The sequence below is a fragment of the Saccostrea echinata genome, unplaced genomic scaffold (assembly GCF_033153115.1).
Source record: "Saccostrea echinata isolate AGI-Se365-2 ecotype Australia unplaced genomic scaffold, CSIRO_AGI_Sech_v1 ptg000045l, whole genome shotgun sequence".
In the NCBI taxonomy this organism is placed as follows: domain Eukaryota; kingdom Metazoa; phylum Mollusca; class Bivalvia; order Ostreida; family Ostreidae; genus Saccostrea; species Saccostrea echinata.
Genome location: NW_026889794.1, coordinates 1,703,099 through 1,729,089, shown reverse-complemented (window position 1 = coordinate 1,729,089; position 25,991 = coordinate 1,703,099). Strand labels below are relative to the sequence as shown.

At 32.7% G+C, this 25,991-nt stretch overlaps 5 protein-coding genes across 5 annotated transcripts; 3 read left to right on the top strand and 2 right to left on the bottom strand.

Moving 5' to 3' along the window:
- On the bottom strand, window positions 1–7,127 carry LOC133201545 (xaa-Arg dipeptidase-like). The gene is made up of 7 exons (XM_061337345.1): window positions 7,067–7,127; window positions 6,256–6,669; window positions 5,845–5,993; window positions 5,467–5,609; window positions 4,203–4,357; window positions 1,046–1,289; window positions 1–468 (listed from the first exon to the last, which is right to left on the bottom strand). The coding sequence occupies exons 2-7, from the start codon at window positions 6,628–6,630 to the stop codon at window positions 332–334; spliced, it is 1,203 nt and encodes a 400-aa protein (XP_061193329.1). The 5' UTR covers window positions 6,631–6,669; window positions 7,067–7,127; the 3' UTR covers window positions 1–331.
- A 2,248-nt stretch (window positions 7,128–9,375) lies between these two features.
- Window positions 9,376–10,285, top strand: LOC133201695 (sperm-specific protein PHI-2B-like). The gene has a single exon (XM_061337484.1). It carries the CDS (start codon window positions 9,431–9,433, stop codon window positions 10,238–10,240), a length of 810 nt encoding a protein of 269 aa, XP_061193468.1. The 5' UTR covers window positions 9,376–9,430; the 3' UTR covers window positions 10,241–10,285.
- Window positions 10,286–10,431: 146 nt separating this feature from the next.
- Window positions 10,432–12,382, top strand: LOC133201745 (endoribonuclease YbeY-like). The gene is made up of 2 exons (XM_061337534.1): window positions 10,432–10,463; window positions 11,768–12,382. Exon 2 carries the CDS (start codon window positions 11,791–11,793, stop codon window positions 12,286–12,288), a length of 498 nt encoding a protein of 165 aa, XP_061193518.1. The 5' UTR covers window positions 10,432–10,463; window positions 11,768–11,790; the 3' UTR covers window positions 12,289–12,382.
- LOC133201744 (tRNA N(3)-methylcytidine methyltransferase METTL6-like) lies at window positions 12,282–17,737 on the top strand. The gene is made up of 5 exons (XM_061337533.1): window positions 12,282–12,762; window positions 13,042–13,170; window positions 14,033–14,203; window positions 15,078–15,219; window positions 17,493–17,737. The coding sequence occupies exons 1-5, from the start codon at window positions 12,364–12,366 to the stop codon at window positions 17,651–17,653; spliced, it is 1,002 nt and encodes a 333-aa protein (XP_061193517.1). The 5' UTR covers window positions 12,282–12,363; the 3' UTR covers window positions 17,654–17,737.
- Window positions 17,738–20,893: 3,156 nt separating this feature from the next.
- LOC133201620 (uncharacterized) lies at window positions 20,894–21,415 on the bottom strand. Its single transcript, XM_061337411.1, has one exon. The coding sequence runs from the start codon at window positions 21,413–21,415 to the stop codon at window positions 20,894–20,896; it is 522 nt and encodes a 173-aa protein (XP_061193395.1).
- Between the last annotated feature and the right edge of the window lie 4,576 nt (window positions 21,416–25,991).

Sequence of the window (25,991 nt, the reverse complement as noted above, 5' to 3'; positions counted from 1 at the left end):
CATTAAAAGAGCAGAACACAGGTCCTTCAAGTATTGCAATTCTTTTACTCCAGGGAAAAAGACAATAGTGTTCAAACTACGTTGTGTACGTCCTTAAGTTCAAAACATGTTGTATAAATTCTCATGTATTTTTTCAATGCTTTCATGAAACTGGCTTAAAATTTCAAACATCATCAAATCTTATTAATAAAATCTTCAGATAAACCATAGAATTTTTTTTTGTGTGAAAAAGTTAACAGTTATGTATTTTTCTAATCATAAAATCTGGTTTAATATAATAAATAGAATCCAACAATATCAAGGTATTGTCATTTTTCCACACCTGGTAAAACTAGGATACACTTTGTAGGTCTTTATGAAAGTCCTCCTGTATTTTAGCCATCAGCCCTGGTTTGGACATAATGTCTACAGCCGTCATTGCTAAGGATTTTGCTACTGCCAGGCTGTAACTCTGGGCGATATCTGCTCCTGAAAGATGAAATTTGAATAATTCTAAAAATAATTCTACTTGGCATACAATGAATTGATTTCAGCAATGCTCAAGACAATAGTTAAAGATATTGTGCTGTGAAACATTTGTGATAATTCAGTTTAGCCAATAGTGTGTATATACGTACTTATTTTAGGGTGCATATATGTATTTAAAATCTAGCACAAACCTACTCCATGATTTACCAGTAATTGACACAATCTTCAATTAACCCTATCAATATTTTTCTCTGCATAATACTGAAAAAAGGTCATATTTTGGTAGTAGTAATGAATAAGTATATTGATCAAACCTAGTTTGAAGGTCAAGATATTTATATATTTTGAGAATATGATGCAAAAAGTGGTGGCAATAGCTTGGTGGGATATAGAATAGAGTAAACAATCGTGCCAAAGGCACCAAAATAGGAATCCTTAAAATACTTTTAAATACCATATTTATTATGCTTATATACATGTAGATGTATTATTTTGCAGGCTCAGAATGACAAATTACAATGAAAAAATGTATACTTTGCTAATTAATAAAAACCTTTAGTTTCCATGGTGAACTGACCTGCAGCTGTTGTAAAACCTTTGGAGTGATTGCTAACTGTGGTTCCTATGTAGAATTTTGGGTGAATACTGGGAACCACATGAGAGACGTTACCCATGTCTGTAGAACCACCAAACTTGGTGCGTATTTCCTCCCGCTGGTCAAATTCAATCCCCAGATGTCTCCCATTCTCCTCAAATAGTTCAGCCATTGTATTATTGGACAACAGAGCCTGGTAATGTTTCTCAGCAAAGGTGTAGCTAGCCTGTAATCACAAAATGTGGTCAAGGTGTAGCTGGCTTATTATTACATACAAAATGTGGAAAAGGTATAGCTAGCCTATTATCATACACAACACTTGGTAAAAGTGTACACTTAAAATCACATACAACATATTAAAGCTGAAGCTAGCCTATAATCACGAACAAAATGTAGAAAAGATGTAGCTAGCCTATAATCACATAAAAAATGTGGTAAAGGTGTAGCTAGCCTATAATCACAAACAAAATGTGGTAAAGGTGTAGCTAGCCTGTAATCACAAACAAAATATGGTAAAGGTGTAGCTAGCCTGTAATCTCATACAAAATGTGGTAAAGGTACATGTATAGCTAGCCTATAATCACATACAAAATGTGGAAGATTCATGAAAGAAAACACATAAAATCTTTTTTTTTATAAAATCAGTTTGAAGAGTGTACACATATTTTCTTGTTTTAAAAGCAAAACCTTGTTATATCAGTCTGAATAAAGCCAGTCACTAGGGGCTGGCTTTAGTCAGACTGCTTGTTATATGTATTTGCCAATGATATTTCAAAACAATAAAATCTATCATTTTCCTAAAATCACTTCTATCCATTTGAAAGCTACACTCTCCCCAGAAATGGGACTACTCCCTGCAACAAAGACGGCTTAATGTATTTGCAGGCAAAGCTTATAAAGTTTCAACCAATAAAATTAATTGGTAGGTATGGTGTTCTTGGTGCAGGGAGATCTAAAGTTTTTAGATCCATTTGATTACCTTATACATTTTGTTGTTGATGATGCTGTTGTTGAATAAAAAAATGTATGAAATTTTATTTCTTTTTCTTCACATTGCTGTAATTTTTTCCTTCAATATTGTTTGAAGAATTGGACTGATAAACTTTTGTTTTATTCTGTTTCATTATAATAAAACAAAAAAAGACACAGAACTGGAAATTTGGGAAACAACAATTTATCATTCCTCCTTTTGGAAAAGCTATTTCATATCGGAAAATAGCTAGGTTTTAATCCCAAGATGATCATATACATGTATTTGAATTTCCTTTACTGTTAATAGTAACTCTATTGCTATCACTGACAATTCTGTCATTCCCAGCATGTATGGTATTGTGAATAATGCCTGTTTTATTGTGTATGTATCTTATCAGATTTTCTGTTTACTGTGTGTTTTCAGAAAGTATATTATTTTACTGTCTATTTCATGAAATATCCACAGCATTCCAAAGTGCTTAAATTACAGATTAAGAGAAAAGAGCAATGATTTTTTTTTGTTAACAATTACACATGTAATTGAAATTCAAGAATAACAGATATACAGTCAAACTTTAATTATTATCTCGAACTCAATGGCCGGGACAGAAAAAAACCCTGAGATATCCAAGGATTCAAGATAACAAGGTTAACATACATAAACTTCCAAGTGACTTCAACATATCCATGGTATTCTAGATACCTCCGAGATATCGGAGTTCAACTGTATTATATTAAAAAAAAAAACAAATTGAATGGCACGATCTGAATAAAAAGTACATGTATCTAAATTATCATCAATAATTTGGCAAGTCCATAAAGAATTATTTAGTTGAAATCTCAATGCCCAGTGATAAAATTAGTCAACATTGAACACTTTTTGTTTTGTCTGGATATTTGTATTTTTGTGTTCCTTGGGAAGACAATAGTATGCATATATCGGGACATGTGTCTATCCTATCATATCATGCATGTATTGGATTGTGTGTGTCCTCTTCTATCATACATGTATCTAACCCTTTCATGCATCATGTCATAAATATCACTGCAGGTATATTTACATTGTACTACCATATATATTACTTAAGAGCAACTGCAGAAAAAAAGATTCATTTATCTTTTGATCTATTCCTGTATGTTAAAAAAAGATTCATTTATCTTTTGATCTATTCCTGTATGTTAAAAAAAGATTCATTTATCTTTTGATCTATTCCTGTATGTTAAAAAAAGATTCATTTATCTTTTGATCTATTCCTGTATGTTAAAAAAAGATTCATTTATCTTTTGATCTATTCCTGTATGTTAAAAAAAAAAGATTCATTTATCTTTTGATTTATTTCTGTATGTTAAAAGAAAGATTTATTTATCTTTTGATCTATTTCTGTATGTTAAAAAAAAAAATATTTATCTTTTGATCTATTTCTGTATGTTAAAATGAATCTTAGGTATGAGGATATTTTTCCTTGTGATATTTGAACCTACCAAACACACTCTCCTATTGGTTGGATATTTAGGAGTTAAATTTTGGTCCAAATCTCTATTTCAGACTTATAAGCATTCCTAGAAACATCGGGTATATGCCTTAAATTTTTCCTGCTCAGATACACAGCTGGCTCCAGCCATTACAACCATTGTTTTTAACATAGTTTGAGGTATTGATTGTGAGATCACAATGCAGCTGCACATGCACTGATCCTCCGGTGAATACGGCTTCAAATCCAGTGAATATGTTGTATTATGAAATGTTTGCATTTGTATACATTATATAGGGACTATTTATAGACTATATAATCAAATAGAATATTGACATAAAATTTGCAACAGATTCTGGCAAGAAATTGTACCTATGTATATGAGGGTCAATTGGAAATTTCTTCAAAATAATCTGAAAAAAATATGACAGACTTATAACTAAAGCAACTTATATGCAAGTAAGCCCTGACCCAGCCCTGGCTCCGGGGCCATAATATTTTGACGAGCTCACTTTTGATCTCAGTCTCCCTTTTACCAAAGGAATTAATAGCAGAAAAGGTGAGACTGAGATCAAAAGTGAGCTCATCTTAGTTTTATGACCCCGGAGCCTGATGTCTTTAAAAGTTGCTTAGGAAAGTACAAAAAAGACTGGAATCAGGATTCAGTGGTTGAAGCTAGTCTTCTGAAGTTTTACCTGACACCCTGTACAGAGGGCAGCACCATTGATACAATCTATCACCTTCTTCTTGAGGACTTCCAGTTCCGCTTCTGATGGTGTTCTCAGGAAGAATTCCATCTCCGTTTCCTCGGGTATTATGTTTGGCTCTGCACCTCCATTACGAATTACTCCTAAGAAAAGCAATCAAGGACAACTTAAATAATTATATTTCAATCTCTTAAAATGACTTGATTTATAATGAATATCTGAATTTACTGATGTTTAAGACTATTCAAAGAGATCTGAATATGTATAAATTTGTTTATGCTGTGTGATGTAAAGACACTGTAATGTCATTCTCTTGCAGGCATGCTAAACTGTTTACATATTTTTTTTTAAACCATTTTTGCTGCATATTATTGTTTAATGTCAAATTTGGGGGAAAAAATTTTCAAAACTGTGTAAAATGTATAATTATATAGAATAAAATAGAATAGCATTCATTACTAAATCAGGGCCCAAATGGGCATAAACATATAAAATATTATAGATAAAGTAACAGACATTAGATAATAAAGAGTATCGTAAGTCTTCCAGTTTATAAATATAGTACATTGGTGGTATAATTTAAGATTCACATGTAGACATATTTTTTTTACTATTTATTTAAGATACATCTGCATATTTAGTTATATTTCATGTGTAAAGTGTAAACATGTGCATTATTAATATTATTAATGCAACATACATCTGAATTAATTAACACATAACATATGCCTGATACATCAACAAGATCGAGGCAGCAATAGTCGGTGCTGATCGAAGGACATACTAATCAACTTCTTCCTCATGTAGAAAAAACAGATACATATTTTAAAAAAAATATATGGAGGGTACAAAGATTGTATGTTGAAAAAACTGCAATGGATAGCAAGAGAAACACCTTCACAACTTGGGGGTTTATGGAATTAAAAATGCATGATTAATGCACATTGTAATAATTTTAAATTCCTCTATATCTCTCCCATTTATGCAATTTTCTATGTGCTTCAGATATACTCTCATCAACCAAAGAAACTACCTTTTGAGATATTTCTTAAATATATATACTCTTTTCCCCTCTGTTTTTGATTATGATTTTTTTCCTCTTTTTTTTGACATCATGCTTCATTCACACTTATACTCTTTCCTATGAAAAAAGTTATAATTTAAAACATTTAAAAAAAAAAAATATATGTTGTATTATGCACTGAGTTTATGGAGAAAAATCTGATATTACAAGAACCTGAATTATATTAACCATGAACTCTCCATGTTGGTTTCATTTGCTGACGGAGACAAGATATACTGTTGTAGCACATGACCGCTGCATCCAGTGCATTGAGTCCCTCCCAGGGGTGAGAGGCTGAATGGGCTGCCTGACCACTGAACTTGATAGTCACACTAAAATGATTCAAAATTATTGAAATAAAATTATGTTTTATGGAAGATAGCTTTAAGTTCCAAGATCATTTATTGTTTACCTAGCCACACTTTAATTTTGTATATATATAAAATATGAAATCTATATTCATTAATTTGTCAATCTTAGAGAGCAGTAGACAAATAGATAGATATATGGGGACCTGTACATTAGAATTATTTCAACAAACCATACAATAATGTTTCTCATACTTACGGAATCATGGATGTATACTTTGGACGGGCTAGTGTGTACTGTGAAGGGTGAGCCATCATGGCTACATCAACTGAAGTGAAGGCTCCTGCTGTAATCAAGTCATGTTTCCCACAGCGACCCTCCTCAGCTGGAGTTCCTATCACTGACAGCTGGTAAAACATTTTATATTTGATAAACCCTTGCAAATATCATGACTATCTTGTGTAGAACTGTACATAGTAGACAAATCTGCTGTCAGATGAATGATGATGTAAAGTGCTTATACTCTTTAAGTCAGTTTGTAATACAGAGTAGTGGCAATCGATTAGCAACTGCGGGTGACAAAGAATTCTAGCCAACAACAATAATATTTGCTTTTAACATGTTTAAAATGCTACTCCCGCTGTTGAACAATTTGTAGTGAAAGGTTACCTGGCCACCAAGGGCTTGTCCAGATTTTGTCATTGCATGTTTTATGGCAATTCCAGCTGCCACGCCCACCTCTGCAATGAGATTGTGACCACAAGCATGACCAATCCCTGGTAATGCATCATACTCACAAAGTACAGCGACACGGGGACCGTCTTTAGAGTTTTGGGTCGGAAATTCAGCACGAAATGCCGTGTCAAGTTTGTAATGTTTTTCCACCGTAAACTCGTGTTTTTCGAGATATGTCGCTATGACATCGTGCGCGTAATGTTCCCTGTACGCCAACTCAGGCTTTTCCCATATGCTTTTGCTTAGCTGATGAAGTTCACTGGCATATTTGTCGATGAAGTCACACGCTGCTTTCTTGACCTCTTCCATGCTGCTTTGACAGCCTCCCGATCCCGATTTATTTTTGTTCTGAAGGCATTCACAAATAGGCATCTATTTCTTTTAACTGCTACTTAGTAAAAAAAAATAATTAAATTGTTTAAAAATAGCCGTCTTTCGTTAAATCAAATATATTTTATTATTTTAGTTATTTTAAAAAAATTTAAAAAAAAATTAATAAAAAACATATTTCTCTGTACGCCTATGATTATGTTTATGCATGAAAATATCTATAATTCTAAGCTGATATTTTTAATTTTTATTTTATTATTTTTTAATTATAAGTAATAATGTTTAATATGTAAAACTCTTATTAATAGCAGTCAGCTTAAATAATTAAAATAAGATAATTTGTTGCAACTTATTGCATTAATTTTATTTAATTAGCTTCTGCAAAGTGTGAGAATATTTAAAATCAAAATACTACCGTAGCACTCAAGAAGTAATAAATCTCAACACACACCGAAAGTTTGCAGATCTTCTGCAAAGATGCGTTTTCAAAGCAGGATAGAATATACATGTATTTCAGTGTACTGTGTATTTTTAACCCTCAAATGTAATGAATCAAAGTCACTGATTGGCATTTTATAAAATGTTTTTTTAAAAAACACATACAAAAATTGAAAAAGCAACAAACACTAAGTTCAAAAGATTAATGCCAGAATACATGTTGTAGTTTTTTGTTTGTTTTTTTTTTTTATCTTGTTCAACATAAATATTATCTTTTCTGGAGTAAATAAAAAAAATTAAAGTATCTAGATTACATTAGTATTGTTCAGTGATCCAAGATTCCTCTGAGAAAAAGATCACCCCGCGGCCCCTCTAGCCTCTCCTTATCAAAATAGGAAATAACAAAACCAGACTTGTAGGAAGCAATATCAGTTGGGGGGGGGGGTACCCTAACAATATCAGTTGAGGAGGGGGGATGCCAAGCAAAAATTCAATGACAAACACAAAAAAAAAGTCATCATGCAGACATTATTATTGAGGGGTGACACAAGCTAAATTATTAAAGTAGTTATGTTTTTATGTATGTAGTACACTAAGCTATTATATATATCGGCAAAATTATTGAAGGGGGGGGGGGGTTACCCCCTCCCGGTTCCTAAGGTCATGAAAATATTTTAATAGATGTACCCTCATATTTCCAATATTCATTTTAGTTTTCCGCCATCTCAGGCTGAAATGTCTTGTTTTATAAATACATGTAGGCTATGTACTAAAAATGTACATTCATGCATGCATATGAATATTTTAAAAAAAAAATATGCAGAGTCATGGGTATTGATCATCATGTGGTAAAATGTAAGGGAGAAATGGGAACAAGTGTGTGTTTTTTTTTAAAGATAAATTATGGGACACAGGAATTATCTAGATCTATCTTATTAGGAAATGTCTCCTAACAATATACGGAATTGTGATTAAAAAAATACAGGGAGAGGGAGAAGAGTACAATAATTTGATTGAATATTATCACTGTAGAAAACAGGAAGAAATATAAAATGAAGGGATGAGGTGGGGACATCACCAACAACTAACAGAATGCAATCAAAACATTGGGGCTATGATCATTTCAAAGGCCCATTGTTCTTTATATTCTATTTAAATTTTCCTTAAATAGACATATAAAATAGACATAACATTCCTTTTTTTCCGAAAAGTAAATTAGTTTCAATGTTTATTTAGAGTTCCAAAAGATCTAATACTGAAATTAGAGGTTTTTTTTTTTTGATAATATTCATGTGTGTATGTATGAATAATTTTCAATGAAAATAGAAATGATTGGAGAAAAAGTTCAACAAGTTTGTTTAGTAGTGTCTGCAAAGTTTTGTTAATGATTTTCATTCTATAATGTACATTTAACTTTGAAACCAAATTTTCGTTACGAATATGATTAATGAAAATCATGGCTTCTCGTCTGCACAAACAGGCGGTCACCCAGTGTTGTGTGAAATAAGAAAACATTACATGAAATGTTTACTTAAATGTTGTAAAATATATAATTTCATCTTATAAACAAAATATTTTATTCATCTTTTATTGTTTGACAAAACGTTAAATTTTGTTAGACAGGAGTTTAGCCTATAACGGTTCACTAAATGTAGGCCTATATGCTTCCACAATAGTTTTCAAAAGCTCTTTTGTGTTTATAATTTTGTTTTCTAATGATATTTTTTTTTGATAAATAGAATTTTAGTTTTATATTTAATAATTATAATAATCAATATACAGCCTAGCTGATATTGCTGTTGTTATGGTTCTATATAGTAACGGCTACTGATAGTTGAAAATGGTTGAGTTGGTTATCAAAGATTTGTAATATTTCATAAATTATAGTGTTTAAATTTCAAAACTCTACACCAGACACGAAGAAATACATGTGTACAAACGCATACGGCAGTTTAATTGTTTATATTATGTAACCCTTAAGAGAAATTGGAATAAAAAGTAGACATGTCAGTAACGATGACCTACATAGCACCCGCTAAAAAGCCGCTTACTTGTCATAAAATCGCAATAGAAAAAATATGAATACTCTAAAATAATCTCCAAATGTCAGCTCAATGATATGTTGGGTAAATGGAATCCAGAATGCAATCACATGAAGAGAATAACTCGAAAACGTTTACACAGAAAGCACAAATATGCCATTTTCGCAGTCCGCCATGATATTCCAGCATCCGGGTAAAGGGTGCTCTCTTTTACGTCCGTGACACCTCAATAAATAGCGCGTCACCAGCTTTGAGCGTCATTCTTGTTCCAGCAAGAGTACCAGTCAGTTCGTAAGAATATGGCGAAATCCCGATCTCGTTCCCGTTCCCGGTCTAAGTCAAGGTCTAGGAGCCGAAGCCGAAGTCGATCTCCAAAGAAGGCAGCACCTAAGAAAGCTGTAGCGAAGAAATCTCCAGCACCAGCAAAGCCAGCTGCCCCCAAGATGACCAAGTCCAGGAGCCGTAGCCGCAGTCGCAGCCGAAGCAGAAGTAGAAGCCGCAGTCGAAGTGGATCCCCAAGAAAAGCTAAGAAGGCCAGGAAGTCACCAAAGAAGAAGGCATCAAAACCCAGAGCAGCATCCAAGAAAGCGGCCCATCCAACAACTCTCAACATGGTGTGTGCGGCCATTACTGCCATGAAGGACCGCAAAGGATCCTCAGCCCAGTCCATCAGAAAATACATCTTGGCTAACAACAAATCGGTGAGTGCAACACACCTGTCTTCAGCAATGAAAGCCGCGTTCGCTAAGGGTCTTAAGTCAGGAGCCCTAGTTCGGCCTAAAGGATCCAGTGCCCACGGTGCAAGCGGACGTTTCAGAGTAGGAAAAGTTGCAGCAACGCCCAAGAAGAAGAAGGCAGCTAAAAAGCCAAAGAAGAAGGCGGCAGCGAAGAAGCCCAAGAAAGCAAAGAAGCCAAAGGCAAAGAAACCCAAGGCAAAGAAAGCAGCAGCCAAAAAAGTAAAGAAAGCAAGAAAGGCCAAGTCACCAAAGAAAGCCAAGGCAGCCAAGAAGCCCAAAGCAGCGAGGAAGTCGCCTAAGAAAACCAAATCCAAGGCAAGGAAAAGGCCCAGCTCCCCAAGGAAGGCAAAGAAAGCAGCAAAGGCTAAGTGAGCAGCTGTTCACTGAATAAACCCCACGGCCCTTTTAAGGGCCACCCACATTTTTCGAAAAGATACCTCTAAAACAGCGGTTATAGAAACATAAAATATTAACACCAGGCCACTGTTTACATTTTTATCTCGGACATTCCACAGTAGGTTTTAGCATTTATTTTTACTTTCATTTTCATTCCTGTAAGCATGACGAAAAGAAAAGCTGTTACACTCAACAACTTGTAAGTTTTTTTTCTCCTTACAGCTTGTCCCTTGTTACGAGTTAGGCCCTAATTAAAATGTTATTTTATAAACTGAATTTTAACCACTTTTGACAAGAATCTTTTGGTAAACTTCTATTTATCCCCATTATTTATCTCCCTGTAACTTTAAGTTCTAAGGATAAACTATTAATATATGACGTTATTGTAAATCATCTCAAAATTTTCAAAATTTGATGGTTGCGAGTCTTCATTTTAAAAAAAAAGTACAAATATATATCAATACACATAATACATGTATTGCAAATCAATTATTACATCTCAAATTAATTAAGGTATTTTTCATGATTTTTTCACTGGCCATCATTATGCATACGTATACCAGTACATTACTTATTAGGTTTAACTATTAGGTTTAAAATTGAAAAACTACTGTCAAGGTACGAAAAAACTTTATTAAAACAATAATAAGCCAACAGTCCACCATTTCTTTTGCTAATCTATGTTTAGAAAATGTGAGATTACATTTTTTGAATAATCATAATGGAGAAGACTATAAATATGTTGTAAACAAAAAATGTCATCTGTCAACCACTCAACGACACTTGTTTACATGTTTGATGGGTAGTGGTAGCTAGGTAAGATGTGTCGATTTTCACACAAAATTAAAATTATTAATTATTATAGACAAAAGTATAATCTAGTAAAAGTTTAGCAATTAACAATGAAAACCTCATTAAGCAAATAACTCTTGGTAGGGTCATTGGAAGGATGTGAAAATACAGGGTTATTGAACTTATATTGGTGAATATAGGCACGAGTTTGCTGTATAAATGGTTTATAAATGTACTAACATTACATATTCACTGAATTTAAAGCTGTATTCACCAGAGGGTCAGCGCATGTGATTGTGATGTCACAAGGACACCTCAAATAATGTAAACAATGGTTGTAACAGCTAGAGCCAGCTGTGTATCTGAGCAGGAAAAGCGTAAGGCAAGCCTATCGCCAGATTATTATCCAAACATTTTGATGGGAAATGTGGGAAAACTCTTTGCCAGTCAATAGTAAAAATTATCTGACCATCAGTATTTTCGGAGCCCCTGAGCTAATATCAATTATATTGCCTGTTTCTCTATGTAGAGAATATAGACTTTGAGAATATTCTTTGCTGAATATAATAGCTATTATAACTTCTGCATAAAACATTGTAAATCTCCATTTTAGAGTTCTTCAGAAAAGGATATTTCTTTATGTTGATCTCACATTTGAAATCATAGTAATAAATGAAAAGATGTATACATATTTTATTTAAACTATTGCAGGTGATGAAAAATTTTGAAAGAGTATGTCTGTGCTGTTTGAAAATTTGCAAAGAGTAGTTTCCCTTGACACACACCTGTTGAAATCCCAAATTAACCTCCTGCGTAAGCTGTTTGGAGTTGAATCTTATGACCTATCTGTAACCTGTGTAAACGACAGGGAGATTACCAGAATAAACACTCAATACAGAGGAAAAAGACAACCAACAGACGTTTTAGCATTTCCTTTTTACGAGGATCTTGTACCAGGAAAATTGCCCCCCGCTCCAACTCAGGGTGTGTTAGACTTGGGGGATATCTACCTGGGAATTCCGTACATTAACCGACAGTGTCGTCATAACAACCAGAAGATACAGAATGTTCTCCCTGTCATGGTAACCCATGGTATCTCTCATCTGATTGGCTATGATCATGAAACAAAGGAACAGTATGAGCAAATGTTTGCAAAGGAATCATTGATCTTGAAGGAATTTAACAAAGTAACTGGATGCAGTTGTGTCCCTTTACTTCATGTTGGGCATTAATTGAATGATCAAGTATATTTTTAGATTTTTTGGCTAGGAAAAAAAAATTGTGGAAAATTGTCATCTCAAAATAAAATGGATAACAAGTGTAATTTAGGAGAAAGAAATGAGTTAAATGAAAATTCATCTCATAATTCAGAGCAAAGTGTAGACGACTCATTAGCAGATTCTGTAGATGTTCATTTAAAGAAAATGACAGTCACAGACTCAAAAGTAGAAGTTGACAAATCTGAGATGTTAGCCAGCAATGACTGCGAGGAGAATTTTGGTCACTCTGCTAGAACTCTCACACCGGAGGAAATTGCTAAACTGAAAAAAGATGTAACCTGTGTGTCCGATTTTAAACAGAACAAGCTTGAGAAAGAAGCTCAGAAAAACTGGGATCTATTTTATAAGAGAAACACCACAAAGTTCTTTAAGGACCGCCATTGGACAAAGCGGGAGTTTGATGATCTATGCGCCTTGGAAACAGAGGTATAAGGCAAATATAAGGCAAAAATATTCATAGCTACATGTATCAGAGTTGAGTAACATATGAAATTTTCCATAGAAATTACTATTGATATCAATGTTCAATTCTTTTATTCACAAAATTTTAAAAAGTATCATGGTATTTGTGCAATAGCATAATCATGCAGATTTTAGTGTATTCAGCAGAATCAGATACCCATGATATTTATACTTGCAAATAATATGCTATCCAGAGAAATGAGTTTTTGTTTATCCAATAATTCTCAGTATTGCTTTTTACAGACAGGTCAGAGGATAATACTGGAGGTAGGCTGTGGGGTGGGGAACTTTATCTGGCCACTGCTACAAGAGGACAAATCTCTCTTCTTCTATGCCTGTGATTTCTCTCCTAGAGCTGTACAGTTTGTGAAGGTATTTTTAATTATGATACTTTCTTGTTAAATACTGAAATCTGATTGGTTTAGAACATAGGCATTCCCCAGCTTAATTAGTAAATATAAAAATTTATATCTACTACACTATAAATGTTATGTTGATAGTATTTATATTTCTTATTTACAAATTAAGATGGGGAATGCGTATGGTTTAGAAGCATTACCAATTTTCAATGTTTCCCTCAGCATTAGCAACACACTTGGGTAACAAATAATGATAATGTCAGATGCATATATATAAAGCTGACGTGTAAGATGATAGTTATAGTTTTTTCTCGGAGTGTAAATTTCAACTGTTTACCCTCCCAAACATGTACTATTTATATATTGTACGTAAACAACTTTGAAATACAAAATAAGAGTAAATAGATCTACTATTTATCCCTATTCTCTCTGTCATCACTTATTCTATTTAATGAAGTTTTTCCAGGTATGTAAGTAGAAATTTTACTCTTGATGTATGCTTATTTAATAACTTTCATTTTTATTTCATAGACATAAATTTGATATGATTTGATGTTTGTACAATATTCTCTTTTGAAAGTCTGAGGTTTATGAACAAAGAGAGATAACTCTCTGTGAAAAAGAAACTTCTGAAAAACTGCAAGAGTTATCTTTCTTTTGTGTATCTTTGGTGAAAGTTTGCAAAATGCTCATGTTAACATTGTTTCATTTAAAAGAAAACCAAAAAACAAAAACAAAAAAACAAAAAACACCCCCCCCCCCAAAAAAAAAAAAAAACAAAAAACAAAACAAAACAAAAAAACTGTACATTTAAACATGCATGTGTTTAGTTCTGAAATATAAGATTAAAATGTGTGGGATTACATTTCATGTAGGACAATCCTGAGTATGACTCGACTCGATGCTCTGCCTTCCAGTGTGACATCACAAAGGATGATCTGAGTGTGACCATTCCTCAAGACTCGGTAGATGTGGTGTCTATGATCTTCGTCCTGTCAGCTATCCATCCAGACAAGATGGAGGCAGCTTTATCCAATATCATGAAGGTTATAAATATCTATGAATATAATACACCAATAAATTGCTGAGATGAGCCTCAATTTCTAATATAACTTTTATAAAATGGAATAATATACAGTTATTTTAATTTAATACCTTATTAGAAATATATCAGTATTCAGAATATATTTCCCGAGGTGCTAGGAACAGCTCATTGTGTTCCATTACCCTAAGTTAACATTTGGCATAAGGAAATATTAAAAAAAAAAAAAAAAAAAAAAAAAAAAAAAAAAAAAAAACTTTTTTCAAACATTGCGCAATTTAAATCACATAAATCTTTAAAATTATGAAGGATAATGAAGGAAGACCTTTAATTAAAAAAAAATATTGTGGATGTTATATTTTTCAATTTTGCAAGTTTCTTTATTTAATACATTGATAACATTGATAATTACATTGATAACAGTAAACAGTAACTCATTGTTGGCCATATTACTGTGATTTTGTCAACTTCCAAACACTGACCTCCTTGATTTGCCTAGTTTGCTTTTAATAATCAATTTATGAATTAATCAGTTTAAAACTTTGCAACTGTACACTTATATATGATAAAGTTAAATTGATTTAACTTTAGACAGAAATACACAACTAATAAAGAGTAATTTTTAGGGTAGTGTCGGGGCCTTCACATAAATTTTAGTGAAAAAAACATGTTAATGGCAGCATTGCAAATCTGTTATTTATGTCTTTAGTTTTACTTTTAATATCCCAAAAGGCAGGGAACTATAAGTTCAAAAGTGTTTGATATATTGTAAAGGTGACAGATATTCATAACAGTTAAAAAAGATGGATCCAAGGCATTTAGAAAAAAAAATCAGTGAAATAGAGGATTTTGATTTATTAAGAAATATTCATTTTCAGGTGATGAAGCCTGGAGGCAATCTGTTATTCAGGGACTATGGTCTCTATGATTATGCCATGCTGAGGTTCGCGTCAGGTCACAAGCTGTCGGAAAACTTCTATGTCAGACAAGATGGAACCAGGGCTTACTATTTCTCTACAGGTAAAAATCATGATGAGTTCAAAGGAAATACCGGTATATAGTGAAAATGAGAGAGAGATTCAAATAAGCTTTTCTGATAAAAAATTTGTTGACTATGTGTCTTTGCCTGTCTGTTAAGGCTATATAAAATTGAAATTATGGTTTTTTTGAGCCCTTGCACATCAGTTTTAAGGTAGCAGCATTACAATTTTTATCACATTTTCAATAAAATAAAAATTTGGTATTGGGGAGACCCATCCAGGGAAAAAAATTCCGGACTCATTATCCATAGTTTTGCACTTCATTTTTGTTTCTGGTATCCATTTTGTATAAACATGGACAGTCATTCAACATGGACACTCTGTTCAATAAAATGAAAAATATGCATATACTTGGTAATTTTGTGAGATGTTGAATATATTTACAGTAGGACCCCAGTACACTTATAGGGAAAGGATTTTCATTGTTATTTCATAAAAAATTCTGGAATAAAAACTGCCTCCCACATCTACATATGTAATTACTGCCCATAAAAAGGTAAAAAAAAAAACCCCTTCCACCCACATCTGTTTTTAGGAAAATTGGCCTGAGAGCTGTAAAATCAATTTTACTTATTCTAGCTTTTCACATTTTTAGCTCACCGGAGCCATCTCTGGCATCTGTCTGTCTAGCTGTCTGTATGTATGTAAACTTAACACATTTTTAATTTCTTCTCAAGAACAACTGGGTCAGTTTAAACTGAAGTTGGCACAAAGCATCCTTTGGTGGAAGATCAGCAAGAAAAGGCAAAAATAGGATTGGGTCATTTAAAAATCTTCATCTAAAGAACCGGCAGATGAGAAGAGATGAAATTTAGGTGAAAGCTTGCTGAGATGTGTAAATTCTGTATTTCTGCCTTGGGAGTAGTGTGGTGCCACAAAAGGGGATCAAAGTTTTTCTTGGGAATATAAATGTAAAAATCTCTTTTTCAAGAATAGCAGTGTCACAATAAGTAATATTAATAAGCAAGCACCCTCACATAGTGCAAGATTCCCCATGTCAAGGAGACTTCTTGGAATTGGGGTTAAACTTTTTCATGGAAATAATGAGTAGAAAAAAACTTTAAAATCTGATGAAAAACAGCAGGGCCAAGATCATTAAGGTGAGCATTGTGACTCATGGGTTTCTTGTTGACTTCTTCCAAAACTCTGCAGGAGATAAATAATGAATGGTAAACACCACCTGTAAAATAGGATAGGATGATTTTTAATCCTCTTTTTAAAGAGACACTGTGACGGACGAACGGGAAAATTGACAAAAGTAGAATTTTTGCAAGACACATGCAAATTTTATTCAATTCTTAAAAGTATCAGGTTTCAGAAAATTACAGGATTCAGAATCTGAAAAATCTACTTTTAAGGAGGAAAATATAAGTAAAAATAATTTTAGTTTGCCCCAACACGAAAATATTGCTTCACTTCTTCCTCTTTAAGGTACGCATGCACAGAAAAGTTGAAGAAGTTACCATGGTGTCAATTCCATAGATATAAATGTCGGATGACCGAGGATTTTGATATGATCTTCAAAAAAGATGATCAGAACTTATTCCTTACTTTTGATTGCTCTAATTCAATGTTGTTTACAAGTTTCACGCTAAGAATAAGACACATGACCTTGACATTGTAGACATTGACGATAACAACCACGCCTTAGAACAACTTTTCTTTTTCTGGCATTTACATTTTGCAGTCTTTTCTTGCTTTTACCGTGCAGTTGAGATCTCAAAACTTCACTTTATTTATATTTCTCATAAATCTTTAGCTTTACGATACAATTATCTTAAAAGAAACATATGATATCGACTCACTATGTAACTTTAAGGACAGAAGTACCAAAATTAATTGAATTGATATGCAAGCATTCAAAAGAACAAGTAGTCATAGTCTAGATCCATGTTTTCCTGTAGGGTTTCAGAAGGGGGCCAAAGTTTTTCATACAAATGTACCACCAAAAAAATGTCGTCATTAACAGCAGGAGGGCATCAAAAAGTCAAATTATTATGCATTCACCCCATCTAATGTAGAATTCAATTGTTCCAGTCAAGGTCTCAGACTAGGCTTGAGTCTATTAAAGGTTCTAAGTTTACATAGGAATGTAGCTGTGTCTATGAAGAATCCAATGAATTTTACAGTGCTATCATTAATCTTATGTATGCCCATGCAGTACAAATTCAAGTTTATTCAATTTTTGTCAGGGGGCAAGGATGTTTTTAAGAAAGTTATGTTTGAAATGATAGAAAATAATTTTTTTTTCAGACAAATTGTTAGATCTTGTGAAGAGTGTTGGATTTGATATGACATTGAGTCAGTGTGAGTACATACAAAGAGACACAGTCAATAAAAAGGAGGACTTGTGTGTCCCTAGGATATTTGTCCAGGGGAGGTTCATCAAACCAAAGTCACCAGAACACAGCTAATTCAGTGTGTATTTATAGTGTTTCTAAATTTGACATTAAATTGTGTCTGTAGAAGAGTCTATGAAAATAATGGATGTATTTGCAAGAATTGCAAGAATTTTTGTAATGACAGTCAATTGAATTCTGGAAATTGTTTGTTTTTTTTTTCTGTAAAAATTTTTGCATTTTAAAATTATTTTCAAAAACCACAGTGAGAAATTTTACCAAATGTAACACAAATTATCTTCAGTACAAGTAGTTAAGGTATACAAAACTAGGTGAACTCAAGAAAACAGGGTTTTAGTCAGACTTGTATAGCTTGAGAAAAAGTTTGTGTTAAGGGTGTACATTATGCTTAAGACTTAAGTTTCAAGACACAAGACAAGCCTTAACGTTTGTACTGACTCTATTACAAAATGTTTATTTACCAACATACTCATTTGTCAGGAAGTGAAAACGAAATAAGAATTAAATGAAAAAAACTTTCAAAATATACACATTAGCAGCAGTGCTAATATATAGTGCCTTTGTAACCTTTTTTTATTGGACTAAGTGATTTTTATTCAAAATCCTGAAATGTCTCAAGAATCAAGGTTATAAGAAACCTTTGTATTATGAATGACCGGCCACAATATCTTTGGTGCAAGGCTATCAGTCATACATGTATAATTCACCAGAAGTCATGTCATGGACATACATTCATTAAAACTTTCCCTGCATTACATAGTCTCAAAATTATAAATATATATCAACTGAAAATGGTGATATATCTTTCCTTTTATCAATTTAAGGGTATCTTCAATGATTCATTTGCTTATTTTAAAATGTATTGATGAAATGAAAATGGACAATTATGTGTAATTTATTTGATCCTGTGACCATGACCTTAATAATGCGTGAAAAAGATTCTATCAAACAGATGTAATAGATATAGCAAAGTAAATATAATAATTATACCCCCAATTGAAGCCAGGTAGGTTCATAGACAGGTTCACAGGCTTGTAATGATATATAAAGATAAAACATTAATCAATCTCAAAAGTCCAATGAAACAATACAAATTTTGGAGCAGAGCAAACAGGGACCTCTAAAAACATTAGAAGTAGGATCAGATGCCATTTTTTTATGCTTTTAAATTTATATTCAATATGTTTATATATATATATATGTATATAAATATAAGGATAAAACTGTAGAAAAATTCTCCAAATAGGAAAGGTTTAATTAATAAGTATATATATAACTTAAGCAAGTAGATGTTAATGGTATTGTTGTTTTAAAAATTTATTTAAATATCTGGCAAAGGAGAAGGTGGCTCAGGCAACACATACATGTACAGCAAATTAACTAATATTAGCACAATATTCAAAATTCAGTTGTAGATTAATGTCATCGGTAATTGTTCGATTTTGTAAAGGAGAAAATTGGGATGTCTTTCTTATTCAAAGGTAAAAAGTTATGCCATTGGACAAAATAAAGTTCATGCATCTTTTTTTTTTCAAAAATATGAAAGTAGGATAAGTGGTGCTTTCATGGTACATGTATATATTTTGAACATGAAACTTCTTGAATTTATTTCGTGTTGTATGTATTATTTTTAAATATTTAGATCTAATCTTATCATTCAAACAGTTTTATTTCCTTCACTTTGCCACTCAGACGTTCAGCAACAAACAGATTGTCATCTTCATCTGTACTGAGATCAAATGGAATTTCTAATTCACAATTTGAAATGTATAAAAGGAACTGTCCGTCCCCATCGATGACATGTCAAAATATAAAAGCAGGGGTTAGAGTCAGAGGAATCTCGGATTACGGAGTATTTTACTCTGTGTGATGTTACTTTCAATTGATTTCACAGCAACAAGTAATTCATCTGTTGGGGTACAACATATGACCACCGGTATCCAGTCCTCAGGCGGGAATAGGCGTCTTGTCCTGCCACTCTTTTCTATATTTATACCACTAGATGAAATCCCGCGCGCAAGCGCGGGGAATTGAATTTATATCACTAACGACAGAAAATATATTGTAGTTTCTACTGACAGCCTACAGGCTTATAGGAGGAAGAAATACTTTGTTCAAAATTCCGCATGAAGTAGATGTACGTCTCCACCACCCCCCCCCCCCCCCTTTTCTGTAAAAACTTGAAATATAACAATTTCATTAATTGACCTTTATTGTGAAACCTGTTATACTATGTTATGGATATTGTACTTCAGATGCTCTTATTTCATTTCCGTAAAGGATAAAAGCAGCGAATATGCACATTTTACTGATAAATTGATTTTTTTCGGGGGGGGGGGGGGGTTAAAAATTCACAGGTACTTGGGTCTTGGTTTATGAATATGTATGTACCTTACTGATATGTAAAAATGTACTTTACTTTTTTTTTACATATCAATAAGGTACATACATATTTATAATGCAAGACCCAAGTACAGGGTCTGTGTAAAAATTAGCTTTTAGGCTGAGTATTTGATACAAATGACTTTATTCAGAAAAAAACTGAAATGTATTGATTAAAGCACAATATTTTACACAGCTTTAATTGTCTTTCATGTAAGCTGGTTTATTCCGAAGTACAAATTGTACTTCGGGTTCGTTGCCACGATGCTCTCAGTATAAGGAATAAATACAAATTTTATTAATATTCTAATAAATTTATTATAGAAAAACCTACGACATACATGTAATAGTCTTTCGATATATAAATATATTCAAAACTTATAGTGTTATCAATGATTTACCATTATTTCAATGACCATTCATACAAAAGCTTTTTTTTTTTTTAAATGATCGCCTCGTTTTTCTTTTTAACATCGGGCTCGATGCTATATGATGTTCTAGAAGCTTCCGTCAATATTAAGATCGGTGAATGACGAAAATAATTTGCACATTTCCCTTTTTAATCGGTTATCAAAACTTATTTCTTTTATATCATTTAAATCAAGTTTTGATTGAATAATTCAGTGATGACGTTTTATGAAATAAATAAATGATTGCTTGTTGTCAATTTCATTAAAAATTGCCAGTAACTTAGATCCGCCAACCGGAAACGCCACCGTACTCAGGTTTTTGCTATTTCATGGCTGTTTATAGAAAATAAAAGTAGACTTTTAATTTAATGTACGATATTTACTATGCAAGTGAAATTTAAATATAGTTTACGGACATCAGCTTGTATCTAGTGTATTGTTAGAGGAGTAAGTAAGAACTCTGATGCATCCGTTTCGGAGTTTATTTGCAAAATTTATTAATTTATAAGTGTAGATTTGACAGACTCTCAGTGTAAACCAAACAACCCTCTGGGGTGACTCCAGTATCATATGGCATTCCTCTTGACGTTGTGATAATCTCATCTAATATTTCTCCCCCTGTGTTCATTCGTAGGATGATTTCACTGTTACCACTGACATAAAATTCATCTGTGTATGGAATGCAGTTTATTCCATTAATTTTCCCATAACCAGTTTCTACAGATTCCATCACTATAGGTTTGTCAATAAATTGTTTGTAGGGTTCAATAGAACTTTGAATGGGTAGAGTAACACTTGCTGGAATGTTTGATTTAATTGTATTTGGAATGACGCCGATCATAAGACATAGTTCTTCTTCTGTAAAATCCATGGGATTTAGTTGTGGTACTGTTAGTTCAAAACTGGAGGGGACGTATCTAAAATCTTCATTTCTTGAAGTATAATGAATTAGTTTGGAAGACTCACTGGAATCTAGGATGGATTTGTTTTCACTGACAGTTGACTGAATTAATGATTGTATCATCTGAAAATCTACTTTTAAAGCCAACAGAGAGGCCGTATCCTTTCTCTGAATTGCATTTGATTCATTCAAATACCTTTCAATAACACTGTCAATAAGCTTGTGGCATTTTCACCAAAGGTTATAATGGTTTGATGTCTTTCTTTATGTTGATGGGCAACATTTGTTAACACTGTATCTATATCAGATATGATTAATTCATACACAGGTGCTATGTCATTTACAAGCTCTTTATTATCTTTTATAATCCTGTTTCGTCTAGATTTGTAGATTTCAGAAATTTGTTGAACGTCGTGATTTTCATGTGATCCAGAAGTGAGGCATTTTAGACAAACAGGAGAATTGCATTGTAGACAAGATATGTCACATTTAAATTCTTCATGTTGGCTACACAGGGGTGGTATGATTTCAGATTTTTTAAATTCAAAAGTGACAACATCATGTTTCACTTTTGGATCAGATATGACATGTTGACCTACACAGTCCTTACAGAGGTTTACTTGACAGGAGCTACAAACAGTTTCAGCTGCAGATTTCCTGTCTTTTCCAGGGCAAAATTGACATCTTTTTATATCCTGTGATCTGATCAACGGATCATGGGATGTCGCCATAGTGCTTCAAAATATGTAATTTGTTATTTTACTATAAGAACTTTTTAAAAGGAATATTAACTGAGTACAAAAAGAAAATAAATTATACACTGTACGGCATTAAATATTTCCTTAAAAAAAGTTACTCTGATATCTTACCGTGGTTATTTTATCAGTTCAAAAATGGCAGCACATTTGCACTTTATAGATATACATGTATATCGCAGTTTGAGGACTTTAAATTTCCATTTAAAAGAGCTTCAAATAACAAAACAAATTAACGGACGGGTACCTCTAAATGTTTACTACTTATCGTCATTGAGAATAACTTTAATACATTACATGTTGTAGGTTTGCAAAATGGCCTGCAATGGACAGGTTTTTTTTTTTTTTTTTTTTTTTTTTTTTTTTTTTAAATTCTGTTCAAATAGAATTTTCTTTTATGTATTATAATTATATGCTTGAGATAAAAAACACCACAGAGTCTACCACATCTGTTTCATATTTGGATATTTACTGACTGTAGACGAGAAAGGCAAACTAATAACTAAATTGTATGAGAAACGAGCTGACTTCAGCTTTTCCATCGTCAACTTTCCTTATTTATGTCCGTGATCGGAAGGTCGTGGGTTCGAATCACGGCCGCGACTGACCAAAGTTCGAGTGTTTACATCTCCCAACTTATTCGATACTCACGAGCATACTTCGAGTACGATCAATTTTTAAATAGAGACAGGTTACTGACAAATAAGTTGATGTTACTGGGATTTCAACAACCTCGTTGAAAGTCAGCATTTCGTAAATATTATAGTCGTTATAATGATCTTGTTAGAAAATATAACCTGTCACTGGGTCGTATGTTGGGTGACGTGTTTCATACCAATTGTTAGGCCTGTGTTTTATACTGATTTTGACTACGGAATGTTCCTTCTACCTGATCTATACATGGCGGTTATGACCATTCAACAGGTGATGCTTACTCCTACTAGGCACCTGATCCCACCTCTGGAATTTCCTGGGGTCAGTGTTTTATGCCCTGCTCACATATTTATATTGATTATAGATTTTTAGGAGATCGATTACTGTTTGTTATCTTCACCTTGTCATTAAAACACTTTTATTTGAGTAAATGTCCCGGTTTTCGAAAAGGGTTTATAAAAGTTCTGGAACGTCAAGATAGCAAAATTTTAATAGAGATCAAACTAAAAATTCAGTAAGATAGGACAAAGTAATAAAAAGTCAAATACCTGGATTTTTGCATATGCGATATGCCTGACGTCACAATAACAATGAAATGCATAATAATGAACTCTACTTTTATTAAATAATTTTGTTTTACAACAGATATATGTCTTCCATGAATTAATTATTCTTTTGATTTTGTTCATCTCAACACAAAAAGAATATTTGTAAATAATGAAAAATATCCTGATATGTATATCGTATCGTGACACAATTATCAGGTAATATATCGCTATGTAAAACTTCTATTTTAGTAACCATGGCAACGTAATTTTTTGAAATTAAAAACTAATGTAAATTAGTGTAAATAATGGCCTAACAATAAGTATGAAAAACGTCAGTCAGCATTTGACCCAGTGATAGGTTGTATTTGCTGACAATGTCATTGTATCGACCAAAAAACTTGCAAAATGATGACATCAAACTAGACTGTTGATATCCTTGTTCAGTTAAGATTTTCATGCATTTTATAAGTTTTGGCTTATGTTTTGTTCTTCTGATCTCTCTTATTTTTGACATATCCTCGCCGATTTCCGACACCATGTTAGTAGACAGGGACGCGACGCATGATTTACAAGGAACAATCTTAAAATATAATTTTATATTATGCTTGCCAAGAACTGAACTGATTTATGCTGTCAGTTATCATGATAAAAACTGCTCAACAATTTCATCCTTGGGTACAATATCACGATGTATTTCATGGTTTTCACCCAAGTAAAACAGAACACAGAATCAACATGCATCTGACAGCTGAATAGTTACCAGGAACCTACTGTCAGAAACTTTATATGTGAGTTCAACATTAAGGGAAATACTTTCTTTGATAAGTTCTTCAGTTAGTTCCTTAATTCATCTTATCCTGCAACTGCTAATACATAAACCCGACTTCAATCCAACAAGTGAACTAAGGGGCGTTACTGGTATGAAGTTTTTCAAAACTGACATACGCAAGCAATATAAAGGAAGAAACGTCTTAATTCTTGCAAAAGCAACATTTAGTTAATCCCGATTAATACTTACTGATGTATTTGACTTTTTTTTTATTTTTTCAAAGGCTGGAACTGAATTTCTTCCACTAAAAGTTGTCTGAATTAGCAATTTTTATCTTTGAAAACCTTAATTTAAGGCAAGCAGAAAGTTCATATCTTTTCTTTCAATTTCTTTTTATATTACGCAAATTATTCTGATGACAAGATTTTTGTAATCTTTAAATGGAACATTATATTCTACCAGGAACGTTTACTTAGTTGATGTTTGTGCAAATTTATTTTGCATGAATAATTAAAAGACTGGAATAACAAGCGGAAGCTATACGTATCGGGCAAATACTGGCACACTAGCAAGTTACACAATTCTACGGACTTAAATGAACCTTGGAATTTTTTGACGAGCTTAAGCATCTCCGAGGAAGCAACATTTATGGAACGTCATTCTATACGGTATTTAATCAGTACTTTAAATGCAAATAGCTTGTAGTGCACCAGGTCAGTCTGAGAGTGTGTTCCTAAGGAATAAACTCTAAAGGCCACCCTGCTTTCAGTCTGACATTTATTCTCACCTGAATGAAAGTTTATGAATTATTTCTATGTTCAAATAAAAAGCGACTACCTTGTCGAAGCATTTGTTGAACGTTTTATGTAAATATAATTATTAAATATTGGCACAGGTAGATATTGACAATCTCTTTTAAAATATGTTTGCTCAAAGTTTGTAATAAAATCACTTCCGCTTTAACTGTCATATATTTTTGTTAAATTGGACCACAAATATTAATTCACTCTCTTTTTTGAGATAATTTGAATTATTTTTTTATTCAGCAGTTTACTCGATTCATACCGAAAGTGTATGGATTATTATGACTGTGCACTCACAATAAGTATCATTTGCTCATATTTTTTTGCCTTATGAGCAGAATATTTAGAAGAAAGTCTGACTTGTTCGTGTTTAGCTAATCAATACTTTTTTGAAGACCAGTTCATTGGAAGTGTGGATTTTAAATCATGACGGAGATGAAACCACGACATATATTAAGCTATTTTATATGTGAGTACAATTGTATACTGACGACATGTATTAAGCTATTTTATATGTGAGTACAATTGTATACTGACGACATATATTAAGCTATTTCATATGTGAATACAATTATATACTGACGACATATATTAAGCTATTTTATATGTGAGTACAATTGTATACTGACGAATCTTTAAATATAATTAATAATACTAATATCTTCTTTATAAATTATCAATTTATGACTACCAATAGGTACATGTAATTACTATGGTTTTAGGGTTCATTGACAGAAATGACATGTTGTTCATTTGAACAACCAAATGGAAATATGATGATGCTTAAAGAGGTACTATAATTATGGGCATTTATCCAAAGAATACATGGATGATATTTAAGCAGAATGATTGCGTCGATAACAAAGAATTTTTTACTTCCTTTGCAGACAGTAGCTTGGTCATAATGTCAGAAGCGTGTCAAACAACACCTTATACAGATCAATGTGGAAATATAGGAGTTTTATGGAACTGTAGTGGATTTGAAATACACAGACTGCCACAGAAAATACCAAAGGAATTACTGGGCCGCAATGTCATCTTGGATTTATCCTTTAATAGATTTTCTATTCTTAACAACAGTACCTTTGAAAATCTTGCAAATATGTCAGTTGTGACATCCATAATTCTCAATCACAATAACATAACAACGATTGGAAGCAATACCTTTCA